This window comes from Octopus sinensis, linkage group LG2 (genome assembly GCF_006345805.1).
Source record: "Octopus sinensis linkage group LG2, ASM634580v1, whole genome shotgun sequence".
NCBI lineage: Eukaryota > Metazoa > Mollusca > Cephalopoda > Octopoda > Octopodidae > Octopus > Octopus sinensis.
The window spans coordinates 43,651,615-43,674,205 of NC_042998.1; the positions used below are offsets into that span (position 1 = coordinate 43,651,615).

Sequence of the window (22,591 nt, forward strand, 5' to 3'; positions counted from 1 at the left end):
CTTAAATTTTCAAATCTTCTTATCGGTGACTTGTGTATAAGAAATTTTTTTTTATATATATTTTGTTAACAGCACTTAACACAACGGGATTAAAATACAATTTTCTTTTGACAGTTTTAACACTTTTTCTGATTGCTACAGTAAGGAGCAACAGCACCTCTCCACTTTCCGTATATACATCCCACAAAAGTAATTCAATAAATGTTGAAACAACTTTCTCTCTGCCTCAGTTATGTCACCTGCAAAAGCAGAGCATACCATCCAATCCACAAAAGCCACCAGAAGCCAATATTTATCTATTTTGCGATCATTTAAGCTACAGTAAGTCATCAATGTTAACCGCAGACAGACTCCCTTCCTCGTAGGATACACAAGGCAAGAGAGCCTGCATGCAGTGGATCGATTGCCACAACCATCCGCCAACTATTTCCTAATATCATCAATTCCTTCCGTCTTGAGGAAGAATGATTACATGAATAATATAGTCCTAGATACATTTGAATCAGAATAAAATACAATTGAAGTTGGAACATCATACTCGCCTACGAGGTGAGAGCTACCATTCATGTATTTATGCCAATATGTACATACGTACGTATATATATATATATATATATATATATATATATATATATATATATATATATACACACACACACACACATATATATAATATATATATATATATATACATATATACGTACCCTTGTTTTATTCTAATTTTACCCTATAAGATCAAGCATGTACCGACAATAGATATACACCTATGTATCACTCTATTACATATACATGGTGGTTGTCTACTCCTTATGCATAGTGGTCAAACTCTACATATACATACATACATACATACATATATATATATACATATATACACACACATACATATGCATGTATATATATATATATGTATATATATATATATATATGAACACACAAACATATATATGGCGGGGTATATGTGCGTGTATATGTATGTATGTGTGTTTGTGTTTGCATATATGCAGGTGTAAGTAGTGTGTGCTCGGTACAACTACATTACCAAAAGAAAACCCAATATATCTATAGAGTAGCAATACTATTGTAAACATTGGAAAATTCATTGCTTCAAAGTTGGAAGTAGTTTCATTTATGTATCAATTTTTACACTAGAAATTCAGCATTGATTTCTGATTTGATGCTATGAACGAAGAATTAGTTATTAATTTCTCTCAATTGCTTCAATCCTTATGATGAACTTCAATGCGAAGAAGGTATTATAATAATAATAATAAAAAAAAAATGAATGAAAAATAATTAAAATGTATGATTTATAGCGGTGAAATGTTCCAATAATATTCGCTACAACATTCAGAAAATCTTTCCATTTTTTTGAGGGTTTGGATAGGATTACATTCTTGTTTTTGATTTTTACTTTTGATTTCAAATCCGATGTAGGCACCAGTGCCGTTTGTCGTTTGCTTTCGGTCAGTAGTCAGTAAAAATAAGTACTATTGAAGCGGTGAAGTCGACCTCTTCGACTACAATCAGTTTAGTTTTCACTGAATTTCGACATCTCCGAAATTTGTGATATTGTATTATGCTGGAAACATCATAACAAAGATAAACCTTGAGAGAGTTGAACTTGGAACGTAAAGAGACGTATTTAAATGCTCAATCATTTTTGAATATTCTAATGCCATCCTTTAACACAGAGAGAGTAATAAATAAAAAGAAAACAAAAATAAAAACATAGAGCTCTTTCATTCAGTCAATGTTTATGATGAACTAAATATATAACAAAGTTTTACTTTATTCCCCCTTCCTGAATCACTTTTTACTCTAATTCTTTACAGTAGGAACATTTGTTTCAAGGCCTAATAGAAAGCGTTTTTTTAAAAATGTTTACCTCTCTGTTATGTATTGCGTTATATTAATAAAATAGTTTCCACTATACCAGTCAACATCTATATTCATTTAATGGTCTATATCTGTTCAAGATCCACAGTAGTACCACTGATGCTAGTTTCTAGCATAGATTCAAAGTCACAAATTTCAGGGGGAAGTCGAATTTCAATATAGTTGAATAGATCGATATCCGTACTTGAGTGCGCCTTGTTTTAATGACCACTGAAAAAAATGAAGGTACTTATATCTTGGTCGGATATGAAATCAATCGTAAACATGCATAGCTGAGAACTGTATATTATCGATTTCTTTCTCTTGGTACAATCCTATAGATTTATCGAAGACGGGTAGAGATTATTGAAGTAGTTTGCAGTGTATATCTGGTTTTCATTTTATTGAAATCTCAAAGAATGTAGGGCAAGGGTAAAACTGGTGGGACTTCAATTTAGAATGTAAAGAGATACAACTAACTACTAAACGTTTTCGAATGATCTAATGCTTCTATCACAATCGTTACGTTTATAAATAAGATTTTTGCTCTGTAATTTTAAGCAGTAGATACCTAATAATACATTTTTTCTACTTCTAAAGCCAATCGAAATTATTGCTAACCTCGTGGATAACCCACTTTCATTATCCAATCTTTTAAGCAAAAGGCAGGATGGTTACAACTGGATTACCTTTGATCATAGGTCTGTTGGCTGAAGGTTTATCAGGGTCTAGTTACAGTTCAAGTATCACACATGACTTTCCAACTCAAATAAAAAGGATATTTGAAGACTTTTATCAATGTTAATCAGTTGGCATTGCTTTTGTTAACGTCTATTGATTTAATATTGGTTCCGGCTGCTATTCAAACCGACTTGTATGTGTTTAGATCTCAGATATCACCGATATTTTATTAGTTCAACAAAATACCGGTCGTTGACAATACGTTTAACATTGAATATAACTTATTCAACTACTGAAATATTGCAACGATATATATTCTTTGTTTTTTTTTGTGTTGAACCTTATTTAAACCTTGTTTTCCTTATTTTATACGTTCAAATGTGTATCTTTATTTCTATATTCTGCTTTCCTCTCTACTTGCCTACCTTTCCTATCTCCCTACCCATCATCCTAATTACCTACTTATCTATCTACAAACGTTCCTACATACCAACATATATACTTACCTACCTACGTACCTACCTACCTAATATCTCCCTACCTACCTACCTTTATACATTTGTGGCGTTTTACTTGCACATACACAAGAATGTATGTACCTAGGAATGTATGTATGATGTATGTACTCACGTTTCTATGTTTGTTTGCGTATGTGTATGTGGATTTTTTTGTGTGTATTTATATCTAAATCTATTTGTCGATCTATAAATCTGTCTATTGCTATGTCTGTCCAATCATATATTTTGCAGCGATAAAACAAACAACACCGTCATTCATTCAATGTTTGCGATAAACTAAATGTTACAGGGTGTTACATTTAAACGGTATAGTGATTGCTAGTATATTAACCTTGGTTAACATGTGTTTCTTGATGAAGTTGGACTTATATTTACCGCCCTTATTATTCAAGATATAACACGAAACCGAAAAAGCATGTAAACAAAGCAAACGTTCTAAATATTATTTTAAACTGTGTCGAACCAAATCAACAACGAAAACAAACGAGCACTGCAATGGCAGAATATTATCTACTGTAATTTATCTCAGGCGGCTAGACAACTACTTTGTTTGGTATTTCACATGTCAAATTCCGTTTAGATCATATCAGACAGAATTTACTTTCGCACCACATTAAAATATTAAGGCGGCAACTTCTAATCATAAACTTTTTCAGACGTTTTAATGCTTAGTTGTTGTACTAAAGGATTTGTAAACAGGATGAGTGAAAGCATCTCAGTGTACTGAATTAAATACTATTTTGCCACTAAGAGCTTACCATTGGACTGGGAAAAATAGCGGCCGATGGCGATATTAATATCGATCTGTAACATAATCACAAGGCCTCACGTTTGGGGGAGGGTTGTGGACGATTATATCAGCTCTAATACTCGAGTAGTAGTGCACTTTATGTTATTGGCTAAGGAAGGATGAAAAGCAAAGTTTACCTTGGTGGAATTTGAAATCAGCATTAAGGTCCGTAACCAAATACCACGTGTGATTTTCTCCCTCTGTTGATGCAATACATCAACACAGCTTCTCTTTCTCTTTCTCTCTTTTTATCTCTGACCCCCACTCACATTCTTCCCTGATTTTTTTTTGCCTTGTCTCTATTGCATAATTTCAAAATTTCACTCATTTTAAAAATCTCTTTCCACACGTAAATTAATATACATGAATACGCACGCATGCACTCGCACGCACGCACGCACACACACACACACACACACACACACACACACACACCACACACACACACACACACACACACACACACTCATGCATGCACATATACGTATTCATGAAATTATATTTAAAAAAAAATTTATGGTGACGCTATGGGTTCTCCCTTACGACCAATATTATCGGCCTTCTGTTTGGCCACAGTAGATAACAAAGTGATGCCAAGATATAAAATTTTCAATATGCATTAGGTATGTTGACGATATACTCATCATAATCGACATGCTGGAAATGAAGAGAGATTAATGGGAGACATATGAAATAGTACTGTATCCCTAGAATAACATAGCTCCTAACATTGAAACGGTTTCATTTGTAAGACATAGCGTTGAAATAGAAATCAATACATGCAGAAATCATTTTACATCAAATACATTAATTAATTCATATATTTGCATGGAGACAGGGTATATCCCCACCCATTCGTAATGTCAGTGGTAAAACCCACAGAATATTTACTAGTCCAGGCGGCCACTCTAAAAGTCTAACAGACGACGCCATAGAACAAGATAGGAAGAAATATACAACAAAGGCATCGGATACCCCACGTACTAGAAATGCGCAACACAAAGTGTATTATATGATTTAAAATATACTAAATATAAAATAGATGTACATATACAAAATCTCGCAAAATAATGTAATATTCATTACAGAGAACGGTAAATAAACACTAATAAAGTGTAACAAAAATCGCTAAAATTAAAAACCTTTTTATCAACAACAAAATATAAGCACGTAAACCACGACCGTGGTCATAGAGACCGTTGTTATTTACAAGTTCCGTTACAAAGTGGAAGTTGTAAACTTCAAGACTCTAACTGTTATATTAATAATACAATTACGACACTTTCCTAGAGAAAAATTGCCGTGCACTACTCTGCACAAAATAAGACTAGATAGTAATACATTAGTGGAGAATTCCTATATACAACACAGAATTCTCTTCAAAAACAGATGATTAATGAGGAGAAGTAGTGCAAATATCAGAGCACAATGCTAACATAAGCATACACCTAACGTACTCTCAGCAGAGACATAAAATAAGAATCTAACTGATGTCAAATTTCAATAGTCAAAAAATTAAATTTCGGTAATAGCTTGTATACCATTCATACTGGTCTAGTCTATCATAAAAAGAGAGCAAGGCAAGCCTTCATAACATCACCTAGAAGATAAGGTAAAAAAAAAAAGACCACACGCTAACATACATAGACATAATTTAAACATAAATATTATGCGTGTGTGTGTGATCTGTAAAGTTGCCGCGACGTGATCGAATGATGAAGTTTATTTTACACCACAAAGTACTATGTTTAATGCAAATTTCGACAGCTGTGCGAGTGTTATCATCTTTATGGCATCGGGTCCACCAAATATTTGTGATGGACACGGAAATTGCAGAAGCCAGTCGAATAGTTTTTACTTATAATCTACAGCTCACACTGATGCTACCCTAAAGTTCACGTTAGGAGTAGGGAAAAAAATAAAAGTTCATCGTCGTAAACGATGGAGATCCAGTTGCTCAGTTTTCCTCTACTAGTCTATAACACAATATTTTTTCCAGTAGGTATACAAGCAGTTAGTAATTTCAAGAACCATCGAGATAGTTTACAGTTAAATTTTAAACCACATTAACAATCATTATCTACCTATAATTGAAGCTATCAAATTTGTCCATTTACACCTCTGTCTCATTACAAGTAAATAAATATCAACTCTCATAACAGCATAAATACACACACACACACACAAACACATACACACACACGTACGTAGATGTAAACACACTCATACGTTCTGTCAATACTTACACCTACAGTATATCATACCGATACACAACCAAACACAAAATAGATATCTAATTGTCACGTGACTTTAAAAACACAGTCTCTGAAAACAATGGTTTGAAAGTCGCCAATTATTTGCCCTTGATTCGTACAAGCCAATATTTCAGCCTAATTTTAGGTTAAGGACAATTTCGACATCTAATCTTCTAATCTTAGTGTATGTTTACAGCAGTAACCTTCGTATGTTCTTGCTTGTAACAAGCATTAAACATCTAAAATGAATTCCACGTAATTTCCACTATAGATTCAATGCAACTAAACAATTGGAGATTCTTATTCTTGGAATATATTTTTCTAAAGCAAATATATGCAGTTCGGGACACATTGGGAAAACACACACACGCATATCCAGCAGAAACATGTGTCGGATTGGAATTTAATAAGAATAATACTGAAATATGCAAAATTTGAAGCTTCACTCTTTTTCATGCTTCACTTATAATACTTTACTTTGTGATGTCTTGATTATCTATAAATGTATATATATATATATATATATATATCATCATGGCTCGGCTTCGCCAACGGATATCAGGAAGGCTGTCAACGTCGCGTGCATGCACGCTTATGACTGACAAGTCCGATATGGGAAAGGCAGGTCCGTGAGCAGTGTCCACAGATGAAGGTAACATCCAGTGTGGTGTCAGAAGCGGCTCGCGCCTTCCTCCTGCATCTCTTGTCTTTGCGTCTCTTATTTGCTCCCCAAACTCGGTGGCTGCGTTGCAAATCGTGTGGCGCCAGACATCACGGTCTGCAGCCAAGTCTGACCAGCATTGGTGGTCAATATGACATGCTGTTAGATACTTCTTGAGGCAGTCTTTGTAGCGCTTCCTCGGAGCTCCTCTCACACGGTGGCCGGTGGAGAGTTCGCCAAACAGGGCATGTCTCCAGAATGGATATATATATACATATTACACACACACACAAGTGTAGATGCACAGAAGCTACGATACGATCATATATTCACAAGCTAAAAAGAAAACACTAAAGTATCTTAGAAAATTAGAATTTATATTGTTAACATTCTGTTGGGAGAACTGTTCTCTCTTCCTTGGATAACGAAGAGAAGGAAAGGCCTAATGCTCTTAAACCCCAAAAGCATTGCCACGCTGATGAGCATCACTCCCGTCTGTCCCGAAAAAGGAGTTTTGAAACTCTTTACGCAATCATATGCGAACTTAAGAAACATACATTTCTCAGCACAAGTATAAACAAATTAAGCACGTGCCGTCAGTAATTACTTAGGGTAGGCAGTTGATGACCTTTATGTAGTAAAATACACAAAAATAAGCGAAACACAGGCGCCCGACTGAATTGAAGGCAGATTTACTTCATCCTTTATAGCACGTAAAGAAAACGGTGTTGTAGAAATGTACGCAGCACGTGTACTACAAGATTATTATGCGTAGCTTAATTACTGAGATTGAAAAGCAGAGGCGAATTATGCATACCTAACCTAGAAAAAAAAATATTTTGCATAATTGTATGCATGATAATCAGAGTAACCTTCATAATTTTATTGAATTACGTGCATATTTTGCCATAAAAGCTAAATGTTGCTGTCGATCTATTTTATTCAAGGTAGGCACTGCCTACCTTGCTTAACTAGGAGGCACGACCCTGAAACAAATGTATATCTGCACACGCTTAGACGAATCCATATACGAGCACACACACACACACACACGCACGCACGTACACGTACACACACACACAAACACGCATACACAAGGGAAGGAAATGAATACTCCATTGGATTTCTTGAAGATTGTTCCAGCTGTTCGGTTGATGAAACTAGCTACTCATGTGTTTTATAATATAAATTGTTGATATGCCACTGATATTTGTATACTTAATGTAATAGTCAGGTAGAATAAGTTTGATACTGTGTGTAACGAGACTAGCCTTTTGAATTTTATGTACAGCTAGTTGGAAAGGCCTCCACATTTTCTGTCTACTCAATTTCACCAGCAAGACATGGTCGACCTTTACCGCAGACACTTGCCACGATATCATAACGTGAGATCGATTCCAGAACGTCATAACTGCGAAGGATTTGTTTCATGGAGCGCCATTTTGCACACATGTGTGCGCTCACACACACGACAATCAGCTAGTATTTAGAATTTCCTGTTTATTCCTGTATATCCAGATGGAAACAGTGAGGAGAGCTCTTATATATGCGTGTAAAGTCATCTAGGGATGAGTTCGTAGACTCTCCATTATTCTTAGTGTCTTTCATTATATGGCAACTGCTTTTTTTGGATTTTGTAAGGAATGAGTGATAGTGCCGCAAAGAGTGGTGTAGACATATGAATGGCTACGGCTTGGTAGGAGTAGAAAAATAGACTTATTAGCTTAAAAAATGTGTATCTACTTACAAACACTTAAAGCTTTCTCGTGAGTGTAAATCATCTTAAAGGTATTAACCCATTGCTTGTTCAACGTATTTAAGTTTGTCCTAAACGTCCATGTTTGTTTTCAGATTTTTATTTAATCTTTGTTTCATCTGTTCTAAATAATATAAGGCTTTCCTTTCCGAAGTTCCATGTTACTTTTGTTGTTGAAACAAATCGGTAACCTGAATTATATATGATGCATGCATGCCAGGGAAATGTGTCTTGTGTATCAAATGTAATACAGAAGAGAGGCAAAGAGTTTATTGATGTTGTTGAAACCATGAGTTGACTATGTACAAGAATCTTTAATGTATAATAGTGATTCTTATTTAATTAATTGTCGAGTTAAATTAAACACTTTGCACGAAATTGTGATGTATCACCTTTAGGTGTACATGGCCATTACTATTTCACTCCACTTTCAAACAATTACATTTTAAACTAGAAATTAACTGCATCACAAATTGAGTGAATAACATTTGAATTATAAGAAGTGTTTCAGACCAATGTTGTTATGAATTTTCTTTATTTTTTTATATTCTTTTAATTTATTGGTTTAAGTTACTGAACACGTGAGATCAGTTAAAGTACATTGAACAATTATGTTCGAAATAAATCTCGAATAATGCAGCACATCTGTGTGGCTAAGGAGTTTTCCACGGAATCATCACGTTGTTCCTCAATTTTGTAGTCGCAGAGCAAAATTATACATATACTACCAGTATCGCCCGGCATTGCTCGGGTTTGTTTCGACCCTTTAGAATTGGAATTTTTGAAAAGTAAAAATTTTGCATTATGTAGCTTGTTATTCTCTTTAAGTGAACATTTTTCTGGTTGAAATACACCGCAAAATGGCGACATCGCAGTAAAAATGTCGTAAAAAATAGGGATTTTCAAAGAAAAAAAGCACCTTTTTGATGTAAATAATTTTTGGTCTTAACATGGTCTTAACATGGTCCCTTCTACGGAAGGAAGAGCAAGCCTTCTTCTATCATACTCTCAATTTTGGTCAACTTGCGCCGCAGGGTCTCGGATGAGATAGTGTTAGTTGAAGGCTACCAAACCTGCTATATACAGACAACTTCAGCTTTATATATATAGGTATATATATATATGTGTGTGTATGTGTGTACATGAAAATGTGCGAGCGCGCGTGTGTAAAGGTGTGTGGCCTAGTTATTAGGAAGTTGCACTCATCATTGCAACTTCATGGCTCTTCAAACTCTTCATTTCACATTGCTCTGCGATCACTTCAACATCTAAGGTGTGGCACACTATACACCTGTACAGGTGTATAGACGTCCAAACATTTGTTCCTCAACAGACAAATCACCTGTACAGGTTCTTCAGCAAGAAATGCAGAACCCTCATCAACTGGTCTGCTACAAGGGAGTCCATCATCTTGTATGTATGTATGTATGTATGTATGTATGTAAGTATGTATGTATGTAAGTATGCATGCATTTGCGTGCGTGCGTGCGTGCGTGCGTGTGTGTGTGTGCGTGTGTATGTAATGTATTTATATATGTACGTACGTATGTATGCGTGCCTGCGATGTGGAGGCGCAATGGCCCAGTGGTTAGGGCAGAGGATTCGCGGTCTTAGGATCGCGGTTTCGATTCCCAGACCGGGCGTTGTGAGTGTTTATTGAACGAAAACATGTAATGCGACACGAGGCTCCGACAGGGGGTGGTGGTGAACCCTGCTGTACTCTTTCACCACAACTTTCTCTCACTCTTTCTTCCTGTTTCTGTTGTACCTGCATTTCAAAGGGCCAGCCTTGTCGCACTCTGTGTCACACTGAATCTCCCCGAGAACTATGTTAAGGGTATACGTGTCTGTGGAGTGTTCAGCCACTGCACGATAATTTCACTAGCAGGCTGTTCCGTTGATCGGATCAACTGGAACCCTCGTCGTCGTAACCGACGGAGTGCCACTACCACACGTATGTATGTATATATGTGAGTATGTGTGTGTGGTGTACCTATTCCCGCACATTGATCTATATGGGCAGGAAAAAAAAATACTTTGGTAATTATTTCTACTCTAGGCACAAGGCCTTGAAAATTTTGGGGGTAAGGAGGCTCGTCGATTATATCGACCCCAGTGCGTAACGGGTACTTATTTCATCGACCCTGAAAGGATGAAAGACAAAGTCGACATTGGTAATGACAACAGATACACCTCATGGTATCCGAACCTCCTGAGTTGCGCTTACGCATTCTTGCTATCGTAAAAGCAGAGAACCATTGATTGGCTCGTTAGGAACCTATATGTAGCCAAGGTGGCTATTGTTTACAAGAACATGACAAAATCCGAAGGTTACTGTAATTTGCAGTCAATCAAGAAATCGAAGTCTCAGGATGCATGTATATAAACATTATTGTTAGAAACATAAAAGATACGTGTTTAGTCAACTGTGAAGTTTCGTGCCGTAGCCACGAAAACAAGCAAAATATTATCAAGGAAAGAAATTGTTATCGCTTAATGTATAGCATCTACGAAAACCGACTAAACGAAAGACGTTGAAAGAGTTCTTGGAATATAGAATTTGTGATGAGTGATGTGACAATAAAAGAAAATATGATATTATTCTTTGGTGAAACAAGTATCATCATGTTAGTAAAATATGATCTGTTGCCCTATTAATGTTGCGTATATCCACCTCTGTCTACAGTGCTGTGGAGAAGATTCAGTCTGCGTATCAACAGAGGATTGTGTTTGAGATAAAGAAACGAAAATAGAGGAGTGCTGTAAAAGGAGACAGGTTGACAGCAAGGGAAGGTAATTGAGAAATAGATAATAACAGAGCTTTATATAAAGTCTACGAAGATAAAAGTGGAGGCGGAGAAAGAAAGAAAGAAAGAGAGAGAGAGAGAGAGAGAGAGAGAGAGAGAGAGAGAGAGAGAGAGAGAGAGAGAGAGAGAGAGATGGAGAAAGTTTGACGTAGAGAAGCATTTTTAAAGCAAAAGATATGTTATTTATTAGTTTCGCAGACATGGGTTCTTGCATTGAAATGGTGTTGAATATGGTGTTTGCTTGGGTCTCTAAATAAGAACATATGTACATGTGTGTGTAAGTGTGTGTGTTTTTGTTTGTGTGTGTGTGTGTGTGTGTGTGCGTGTATGTGTATGTGTGTGTCATTAGTTAGACAAGCACACTCGAAAAAAAAATCAGATACAGAAAGCTATAGAAATCATATTTGCAATCGATCAAGGTCTTTCTATTTATAGATGACTTAAGTCCCAATCACTTAATTCTATGCAAGTGTACGAGAGACATGTAGTTTCAAACTAAATACGTATAATCTTGTACAGAACCGAAGATAGCCGAATGAAAGAAGTAAAGAGTAGACATCCGAAAGCTTGTTATTTCATAATCAGTCACTTCACTTCACATTGCTTTTGTGCATTTAGATGAAAACTAATACCAGCAGCAGTGGCAACGGTAGCAGCAGCTGAGGGTTAAAGCCTACGCTGGACCGGCGCCCTGTTCAAGGAAAAGTTTTGTAGTTTTAGTCGCTGAAATGTCACAGAACGCGGGATAAGCTCCAGTGTAAAGAGGCTGTAAATTCAATGTTTATTTAATCACACTGCTTTGAATTAATCATGCATTATAAGGTAGCTTCGAGATTTCAATGAAGTAATTGTATACTTTTTGAATGAGATAGCAGGCTAGGTGCAAGAGGCAAGATATGGTCGTTCTGAACATAGAGCAGGCAGAGTTTTGGGGCCGGATATTGTCGATTAAAATGCTAAAGTATTAACTAGCGGTATAATTAATTGTTGTAAGGCGGCGAGCTGGCAGAAACGTTGGCACGCCGGGCGAAATACTTAGCGGTATTTCGTCTGCCGTTACGTCCTGAGTTCAAATTCCGCCGAGGTCGACTTTGCCTTTCATCTTTTCGGGGTCGATAAATTAAGTACCAGTTACGCACTGGGGTCGATATAATCGGCTTAATCCATTTGTTTGTCCTCTCTGTGCTCAGCCCCTTGTGGGTAGTAAAGAAATAGGTATTTCGTCTGCCATTATGTTCTGAGTTCAAATTCCGCCGAGGTCGACTTTGCCTTTCATCCTTTCGGGGTCGATTAAATAAGTACAAGTTACGCAGTGGGGTCGATATAATCGACTTAATCCGTTTGTCTGTCCTTGTTTGTCCTCTCTGTGTTTAGCCCCTTGTGGGTAGTAATGAAATAGGTATAATTAACTGTTGTAAGCAGTGGACACGGCTTGCTGCGATTCCTATAGACGAATGTTCGTTGTCTTGATATTTGAATGATGAAGGCAGCTAAGTGTTGACTTGTCAGTATGTGTATTTTCATCGGTGACAACAATATAACATGCTAGCTTGACAGAAGTCATAAAGTATTAGTCTGTACATTAATCAAGGGAAGTATACACAACGCTTCTTATCACATTAAACACCTACTCACAATTCACACTACTACATACTCTGTTTCTCCCTATGTATATAAAGCGTCGAATTTGTGATGGTTGTTCCTTCATCGATAACTGATGAGGGATGAACCTGTCTACACCTTTTGTATATTTTTCCTGTTTTCTGTGTGTTCCTTCGTTATCGTTTTGTGCCACATTTGACATACATACATACATACATATTCATTGATTGATTAAACATTTCCTAAATTTTGATCAAATTGTCTTGGAAATGAACCAGAATTTACTCTGCGCATAATCACACACCCACCCACACACAAACGTGTACATATGTGTATATGTAAAAAAAAAGCAGATAAATGCATAGAAGCGTAGGCGTAAAGAGTTTATTCGTAGGGAAGATTGTGAATACAAATATACAAAAGAAGAGCGTTGTCTTATCTTTACTTAGTGACTATACTGTACTTGGTTTAACATTTTGCAACACACTTTACACACACACTCACACACAAACACATATATACATATGTGTGTGTGCGTGTGTGTGTGTGTGTGTGTGTGTGTTATGTCACACGTTCGGATGACCTCTACTCAACTCCACTCTTGACGCCAAGTTTTCTCCTTCTATATCTACGTACTGGGCTAGCCTACTTCATCGTCTGGGGGCGTCCACGCAACACCTCCCCCTTTTGAGTTTATTTTTAAACCCGAATTTATCAATTCTATTTCTTATCCGGTGAGAAACTGGCATATCTTTTTCTCTTAGCATTAATTTCCATCATTTCTTTAGGTTTTCTCTTCCTGTTCGACCTACGTGTCGGTTCTGCTTTTGCTTGTGGTTCTGGGACCTTGAACAAATCATACCATAAAGGTCTGTACCGTTTCAAAAGACTGCCATTTGGGGTAAAGGTCGCACCAACAATATTTCAGCAAGTGATGGATACTCTGCTAGCAGATTGTGAGTTCGCAGTCCCATACTCGGATGACCTCTATTCAACTCCACTCTTGACGTCTAGGCTTCTCCTCTATATCTACGTATTGGCTAGCCTACTTCATCGTCTGGGGGCGTCAACACATCAGCATGTATGTAAGTATAGTCGTCCAAGAATATGTAAATAAGCAAGAATATGAACCCGTTTATTTGTCAATGGAGTTGGGTGCTAGAATGGATATATTTCTGAAGAGCAGGTCACCAGTTAACCACCACGTCATGTAATATCCCGCTGTCTAATACACAATGCAAAACCGATCGGTAAGATCAGTTGAAACAGGGTTTTATTATTCTGTATAGTTTGATTAATATACACACACATACATACATACATACATACATACATACATACATACATACATACATACATACATACATACACACATATATGTAATGAGAAAGAGAGAAAAGTGGGAAGGAGAAAGTGTGAAGTAAGTGATTAGGATAGACAGATGGATACAAATTTATACATTTTATTTCAACCCTCTAGCGTAGATACTGGTACAAATGGCAAAAAATGTCAAGTATCAGACTAATCTTCTGCAGCATTATCAATGTATATATATATATGAGATATGTGTATATATTTACGCACATATTCATATATATGTAAGAACATAACAATGTATACCTTTGTTCGTCTTCCAGTCTATAAACTCAACCGCCATCCAATCCTTTTGGACCCTTCCTAAAATTATCTCTAATTAATATTGAGAATCCTCATTCCCTCTCTTTTTAGCTATAATGGCCAGGTAAGCCACACACCTGCATAAAAGGGACGTAGATTTACTTTCCCTTATGCAAGAGAACCTACTACCTTTTCCACTCAACAAAGCTGCCGGCCTTAACAATCTTATTACAGCGTTCCACAGAGTTATTCCCGTCCTGTCCAACAACTCTCTTACGTTTTATTAGACTCTGTTTATCCACTTCTCACTCAGGGTATATCTTGAGCTTTTGGAAACGCGTGTCTCATTGCCAAAAAGAGCATTTCGTCTAACTTCGTAAACTGTCATCTCATCACTCTACCTTCAACATCGAAACCCGCAATTGAGTCGACCCTCAACAATGAAAAAGACTACCTTGCATTTCTCATACCCCTTAATAATAATCACTACATCTTCCACAAAGTCGGATCGATTGGAAGTTACTCTCCTATATCACTTACCAGTGGTGTATCTCCCTCGTTCAGTTATGTGGCAATAAAGCTGGTACGATCAATATTAGTGAGGATTCTTACCACGTATGAAATTTTCGCAGTTCAATTGCCTAACAATTGCCTTCACTGTCTCATGCATTTTGGATTGGTTGCTTCCAGTCAGATAGCAACAATGTTGCATGAGCTGATGGAGATCTCCCTGATCAATAATGTATCATGTCTGGTGTGTTGCAGGTTTTCGTCTTGTCCCCATAATCTTTCTCTTTTGCATCTGCAACTTAATTACTGACATCTCCAAAAATGCCCACTTTCAGAGAGACGATATCATCATTCAGTCTTCTGTACCTATTCCCCTCTCGGCGACATCTACATGCAGCCCGGGGAAGTCATGCTAATTCTGCCCTAACTCTGTAAGCAGAGATCTAAACAACGTCCAGTGGTTTCAAACAAAGCGTGACTTCTTCAAACAGAAGAGTGACGCTATCCTTTCTCATATAAAATAAACATCCTGCCTACATCACACAACTACAAAGCTTAAGGTTGCTATAAATGCTAGGACTCACCATCAGTTCTAATGAATGAACATATTCAACATTGTCAAAATGTCACCTCAAAAACGTTTTCCTCTTCAGAGCCAGATCAAATGGTTAAAAAGCCTAATTAAATGGTGTGCCCATACCTAGAGCTGTGCTGCTGTTGCTGCTACACACACACACAAACACACACACACACAAACACACACATACACACACACACACATACACACACACACACACACACCACACACACACACACCACACACACACACATACACACACACACACACACAAACACACACTCTCTCTCCCTCTCACACAACTCTCTTCCTCTCACGCACACACACACACACTCTCTCACACACACATACGCACACATTTAAGAGAACACATGCACATTTAAGCGAATATATTTAACCGAACAAATGCATGCACGTACATACAGGTTTATACACATATACCTTAGGACGCCTGGAAAGAGGACATTTAGCGGATTAGCAAAAAGTGGTTCCCCAGCATACTCCAAACACAGGCACACTATGTGACTCTCCCCTCTCTGCTTTTTATACCACTACTTACAGTGGCTTCTGCTCTTTGGAGTCGGCAGGTCACAAGCTCAACCACTCAGACTCTCCCAGCTTACTCCTCTCTACTTCTCTAGTCACTTATATCTTCTTCCCCACACAATGATGCGCAATTCTTCAGGCCTTTGGAATTTTAACTCCGCTTATATTATTTCTACGGTGGTCAGCTTCTAGCTATTTAAGAGGAACTCGAGGATCATCTTCAGCGGTCTCAGAGCTCCAAGTTCTCTCTTTAGACAAGGCTGCAATAAGAAATATGCAATAAATACTCGATTTTAGTATCACTATTAGTTGAATATAACCGAATGCTCATTGTGTAGGATTTGTTCTCCATGTTTTTATTGTTGTCTAACTCCAGGTGAGACCTACACAAGCCGACGTATGATTGATGACATTCCACAGTTGGCCGCCCCATCGATGGGAAGGTATGATTTGCGTTAGACTAACTGCTATGTCTTGTAGATTAACCAAGTAGTGATTCTCTCGCTGCTCCTGTGTTTTGCTACTTTACTCACTAGACAAATTCTAATTAGAGATTTCTAAGTTTAGATTATTTTAATTCCGGTACTGACAATTGAAGATATTAACACTATTAACCTACACCAACTATCTAAGCTTTCAGTCGAAGGTAACAAAACAGACTGATAGACTCTGTGTTTCCTCGTCGAATTAAATACTAAGTGGTATATTTGAGTAATTTACTTTCTCTTTGACTCTATCTTTCGTTAATTCATTGTGTTATACATTTCCTTGTGACGTCCAGAATAAACTGGAAAAGAGCCACTATTCTAAATATTTACTGTGATTCTACTAAGTCTTTGCTCAGACTTCTTTGATTATAATCGCCCTTGGATAAAGGCAGATATAACAGTGCAAAAACAGTCCCTATCGATAATAATGATAATAATAATAATAATCCTTTCTACTAGAAGCACAAAGCCTCAAGTTAATGGGGACGGGGACAGTCGATTACATCGACACAAGTGTTTCACTGGTACTTAATTTATTGACCCCGAAAGGATGAAAGGCAGAGTCAACCTCGGCAGAATTTGAACTCAGAACATAAAGACTGACGAAATGCCGCAAAGTATTTTGCCTGACGCGCTAACGATTCTGCCAGCACGCTGCCTTAAAAAATATATAAAAAGTAATAATTACAAAATTACCACCATAGGACTACAGAAATACCTACTTCAAAAGCAAGGAAAACTAATACAAATAGCCACAAAACATGAACAAAACAAAAAAGCTGTTCTCTGTTTTTAAGGAAGCTGACAAATAGAAAATAGAAGTCACAGTACCTTACAACTATGAAGAAAAAGAAGAAACAACAAAAGCCTTAGAACAGCTGAAATCCAAACTAAAACTGGAACAGCAACGGATCATGATAAAACGATGGCAAGAAAAGCTCCTACATAGCAATTATTGGGTTAAGCTTAACAGAAAAGAAATAGACAAAGCAAAATCCCAACAATGGTTGAGAAGTTCAGGACTCAAAGCAGAGACTGATGAATGTTTAATTGCAGCACAAGATCAAAGCCTTCCAAATAGAAATCGTCAAAAACACGCAATGAAAAGAAATACAAGTAACTCCAGAATATGTGGTGATGGAAAAGAAACAATAAATCATATTGTTTCTGCCTGCCCAGTCCTGGCTTAGATGGAATGTATCCACAGACACGAGAGAGTTGGGACCTATATACACTGGAAGTTTTGCCAACTCTATGGAATAACAAGAGAAAAAAAAAGATAGTATAGGCACACCCCACAAAAGGTCACAGAAAATGAGAATGCAATCGGGGATATGCCAATACTCACAGATAGAGAAATTAAGTCCAATAGGTCAGATATAGTTGTCAGCCATCCCCAAGAAAAAAAAATGCTTTCTAATCGATGTATCAATACCAACAGATGACAACGTTTCTCTAAAAGAAACAAAGAAACTTTCAAAATATAAAGATCTGGAAATAGAGGTAACTCGAATGTGGGGCCTAAAAACAGAAACAATTCCTATTATAGTAGGATCATTAGGTATAATAAAAAAATTCAGACAAATACATAAAAAAGGCCAGGACTTACATAGAGAAAATAGCACTACTAGTCACCGCACACATTCTATGTAAAACACCCGAATGGATGAAAGGCATAGTCGATCTCGGTGAAATTTGAACTCAGGACGAAGCATCGGGCGAAATACCTATTTCTTTACTACTCACAAGGGGCTAAACACAGAGAGGACAAACAAGGACAAACAAACGGATTAAGTCGATTATATCGACCCTAGTGCGTAACTGGTACTTATTTAATCGACCCCGAAAGGATGAAAGGCAAAGTCGACCTCGGCGGAATTTGAACTCAGAACGTAGCGGCAGACGAAATTCTGCTAAGCATTTCGCCCGGCGTGCTAACGATTCGGCCAGCTCGCTGCAATAATAATAATTCTTTCTACTGAGGGCACAAGGCCTTGAAATAATAAGTCCTTATGCATATTATTTTCATATGACTCTGATAAATTCCAGTCATTTAGTCACATTTGCCTTGTCGGTGTATTCGTCAAACTGAATCACAAACTTAGCACTTTCTTTAATTCTGCTCAAATTATTGAACATTTCTGCAATTCCTTTACATACTGTATTATTTGAAATTCGATTTTTCTAATTTCGCCTACATAGTTCTTTCTGCAATAGTTCCTTTGAATCTGTCTATTTACTGATGGCAACACAAGATCTTCATCAAAGTGTATGTCTTATATTTTTAATTAAACATCGGACCCTATAATATACTCTTTTATTATGCTTCTTTTTAAACTAGTGTATGGTTTTCAAAGATTTTCTATTTTTCAAAGATTTCTGTAATCTTTAGTAAGCATTAACGAATTACTTCTATCAGAAACATAACTAATACCTTTTTCATTTAGGAGGCTTCATAATTTTATTCCTACGTATTCCAAACAATTTAAGCCGATTTAACGGCTCTCTTCGCGTCTAAGAGCAAAAATAAACATATGTAGTAAAAAGATTCGCTGTACTTCCTTTTTTTATTTTGCGGAGCATTGTTCGGCTTCCACAGTTTGGTTCACTTTCCGATTCTTGTTCCTGCATACACGTTCTACAGGAACTATTATTCAATATTAAATTTAACCATTTATGCATGGGAAGGTACTTTCAATTCTGTGCAATAAAAATTAATACTTTGTAAATAACTATAAAAATAAACTGAAAACAATCAGTAACTTGAATTAGCCAAGAAAAATCTATATTTATAAGTATTTAAATATCATAAATTCGAAATTAAAGACTTATTTTTATAAGTATTGAATTGATTTTTATGTGATATAAAGTTCCTATGGAAATTGAAAAATCGAAAAATATAGGTCATTATTTCTGGGCCTTGGGAGTAAAGTGTCCACCGTCGAAGTTAAATTATCTCAAAAGGCATCTACTGTTGCACTATATCTCATTGCTTGTATATGAAACATATTTCTTGATGGTAACTTCACGTTCATACATGTAAACACACATCGTTTGAACGCCACTCATTAAAAAACAAAAACAAAACAGCAACAAAAAGCTCACTTCCCCCTTCTTAGATCGTTAATATACGACTGAACGAAAAAGAAAGGGTGCCAATTGTTGCAAAGCACACTATCTAACATGCTTCAAATCATTATATAATCAAAATTTCATTATACTAAACTAATAAAAACGAGTGTTGAAAAAAAGAGAAAGAACGATTTTATTTGTAGATGGTTGGTTGCATCATCGACAAAAAATTTTTCCTCATATTTTCCCTTTCTGTTTTTATTTTTTAATATTGCAGTAACCATTAGATGTGGTCGGTCTCGGTGAATAATACCTCGTAAACTAAGCAAGAACAGAGAAACAGAGAAAAGGGTTATGCAGCTCTTTGTTCTGTTCTTGTACAGAATTCGTTTTATATTTGTATTTTATTTCTCATAGACAAAATTTCTTGCGTGTATATTTTAAGCATTCTTTTTTTTTTTTATATTCAGATAAAATACTCTCATAAAAAAAAAAGCAAGCATTTTTGGTAATCTCTATGAATATTCCGTGATTTCTGAAATTTTTTCACTACACCCTTTGGGTAGCGACCCATTGTTCAAGAATAAAATAAGTGAACTAGTTAAAATAAAATATTTCACCTGACCTTGTTTTATCTTGACCGTTTCCAATTTGTTCTCTCTAGCAATGTGTTCTAGAAAACACACAAGAATGCAATACGATTTAATCTCGACAGAAACACCAAAATAGTCGCTCACACACGCATACACACTTTCACATACAATCTCTCTTTCGTTCTCTCTCACTCTCTCTTTCTCTCAGTCATCCTTTGTCTACTGCCTTCTCTTGCTCTCTGTTACAGGTTCGCTATTCATGCTGTCCATTCATTCACTCCCATGCACACAATTATACTTTTTATTGAAATTGGCATTTACCATAATTCTTCCTCTTCTCCGTTTTTTTTTCTCTCTACTTTTAACCTGCTTCCACCCCTTCCTTTCCACTTTGCTCTTTCCTTTCTTTTCTATTATGCATTCTTACTCTTAAATTTTTGCAGTCCGCATTTCTTCCCTTTCTTTCTTTTTTTTCGGAGGTCAATACGAGTTGGCACTATTATCACTTTGGCACACTGAAGTATCTCTGTCACCGCTGTTATAATGGTTTCCTTTCATTAAAGATAAGACCTGCGGAATAAAGTAATGAGATATAGTGTGGTGAATTAATGCCAGTCGACATTTTGTTGTATAAGGTTCACATATTTATGGGAATTGACACTTCATCAAGTAAATAAAAGTTCTCTTGAGTCAAAGAACATCTTACACACACAAACACACACACTCTCTATACATATATGTACATATACGTACATACAAATGCACACACATACACGTACATATATATAGGTGTGAGTGTGTATGAATAAATACTCCTTGACACACATATAACCATGTGTGTGTGTGGTGTATGTGTGTGTGTGTATGTGTGTGTGAAGGGGACGTATTTATATATGCCTTACATTATGGAGGCTATAGTGGAGATTTAGCAATAATATTTTACGTTTTCTTGCATTGCAAGGTAAAAAAAAAAGATGATCTAACGACAAACAAGTAGCCTTAATGTTATTGAAGTGTGAGCTATATTCGCAGGAAGCTTTCCGGCCCAGCGCTTCAAGCTAACAAAAGACTCACCAATTATATCGTGGTGCATAAGCCTAGAACTGCAGCTATTAATGTAGCTGAAATTTCAACACAAAGGAGGGCTCGCTAAAGATTTCGTCCTCTTCTAAATGGTTCTACAAAATCTAAGGTATAAGAATGGTGGTTAAGAAGTAGCGTAGTTGCTGCTGCTCTTGTTAATACTGGCTTCTGATGCGTCATCACTCCTATCATTTTCCCTTTAGCAAATTTAATGAATACATGTGTTAGCTATCGTCTAAATCCGGTGTATGGATCAGTGGTTACGACATTCGATTCACAATCGTAAGGTCTTGAGTTCCATACCCGGCAGCGCGTTTTGTCCTCGGCTCTTCAACCAGTCATTCAAGTTAGAGCTAGAAGAAAAACGACCATCTTTGATTTCGAGACGACGGGTGTTCTTCGATCAAGATAATGCTTGGTCACATACAGAGAGGATGGCATTCGAAAGGGTGGAGCAGTTTGAATGGGAAATAATGCCCCACTCGCCATATACGCCGATCATTATCCCCATCTGATTATAATTTATTCCTTAGTCTTCAAACTCATTTGGACGGAAAAATATGAATTCTGTAGACGCGGTCAGAATAGTATCAGAGGAGTATATGCTCTTCCAGATAGATGGAAGAATATTGTAGAAAATGAAGCAGAGTATATTTTAGATTTAAAAAGGACTTAATTTTGAAAAATAAAAGAAGTATAAAAAAAATCCTGCATTATTTATGGAATGACCCAATGCTTGCACGTTAATTTTACGAGCAGGCCGTTCCGATGATCGGACCAACTGATGCACTCGTCGTCGTAACAGACGGAGTACCAGTTTATATGTGTGTGTGGTGGTAGTGGTGGTGGTGGTGGCATGTGCGTGCGCGTGTGTGTATATATATTTAGTCAAGCGCTGCATCTTTCTGGAATACTTCATTTATCATCCTGCAAAAATTCAAATGTGAATTTGCATCAACTTCAACCAATTACATTCACCCTCAAGAGTATAAATAATGAAGAACAAACAAATAAAGGCCAAAACAAGACGACCGTTTCATGTCATACTGGAAAATTTAACTGTTGGTGTTATTTTTCTTTTATTACCACTATCAAATTATCAAAGGCTCAGTCTTTGAATTCTTGTGCTGTTCATTTACAGGAAGAAAATTTATTAG

General features: G+C 36.6%; 1 protein-coding gene across 5 annotated transcripts in view; it reads left to right on the forward strand.

Moving 5' to 3' along the window:
- Positions 1-22,591, forward strand: part of LOC115232160 (innexin unc-9) — a 200,913-nt gene that overhangs the window by 13,107 nt on the left and 165,215 nt on the right. For 2 of the 5 annotated variants that reach the window (XM_036512788.1, XM_036512776.1), the window contains exon 2: positions 16,575-16,641. The exons of the other annotated variants lie outside the window; for them this stretch is intronic. In XM_036512788.1, the coding sequence (XP_036368681.1) occupies positions 16,575-16,641 (67 nt within the window). The remainder of the gene's footprint in view (positions 1-16,574; positions 16,642-22,591) is intronic. 5 annotated transcript variants of the gene reach the window in all.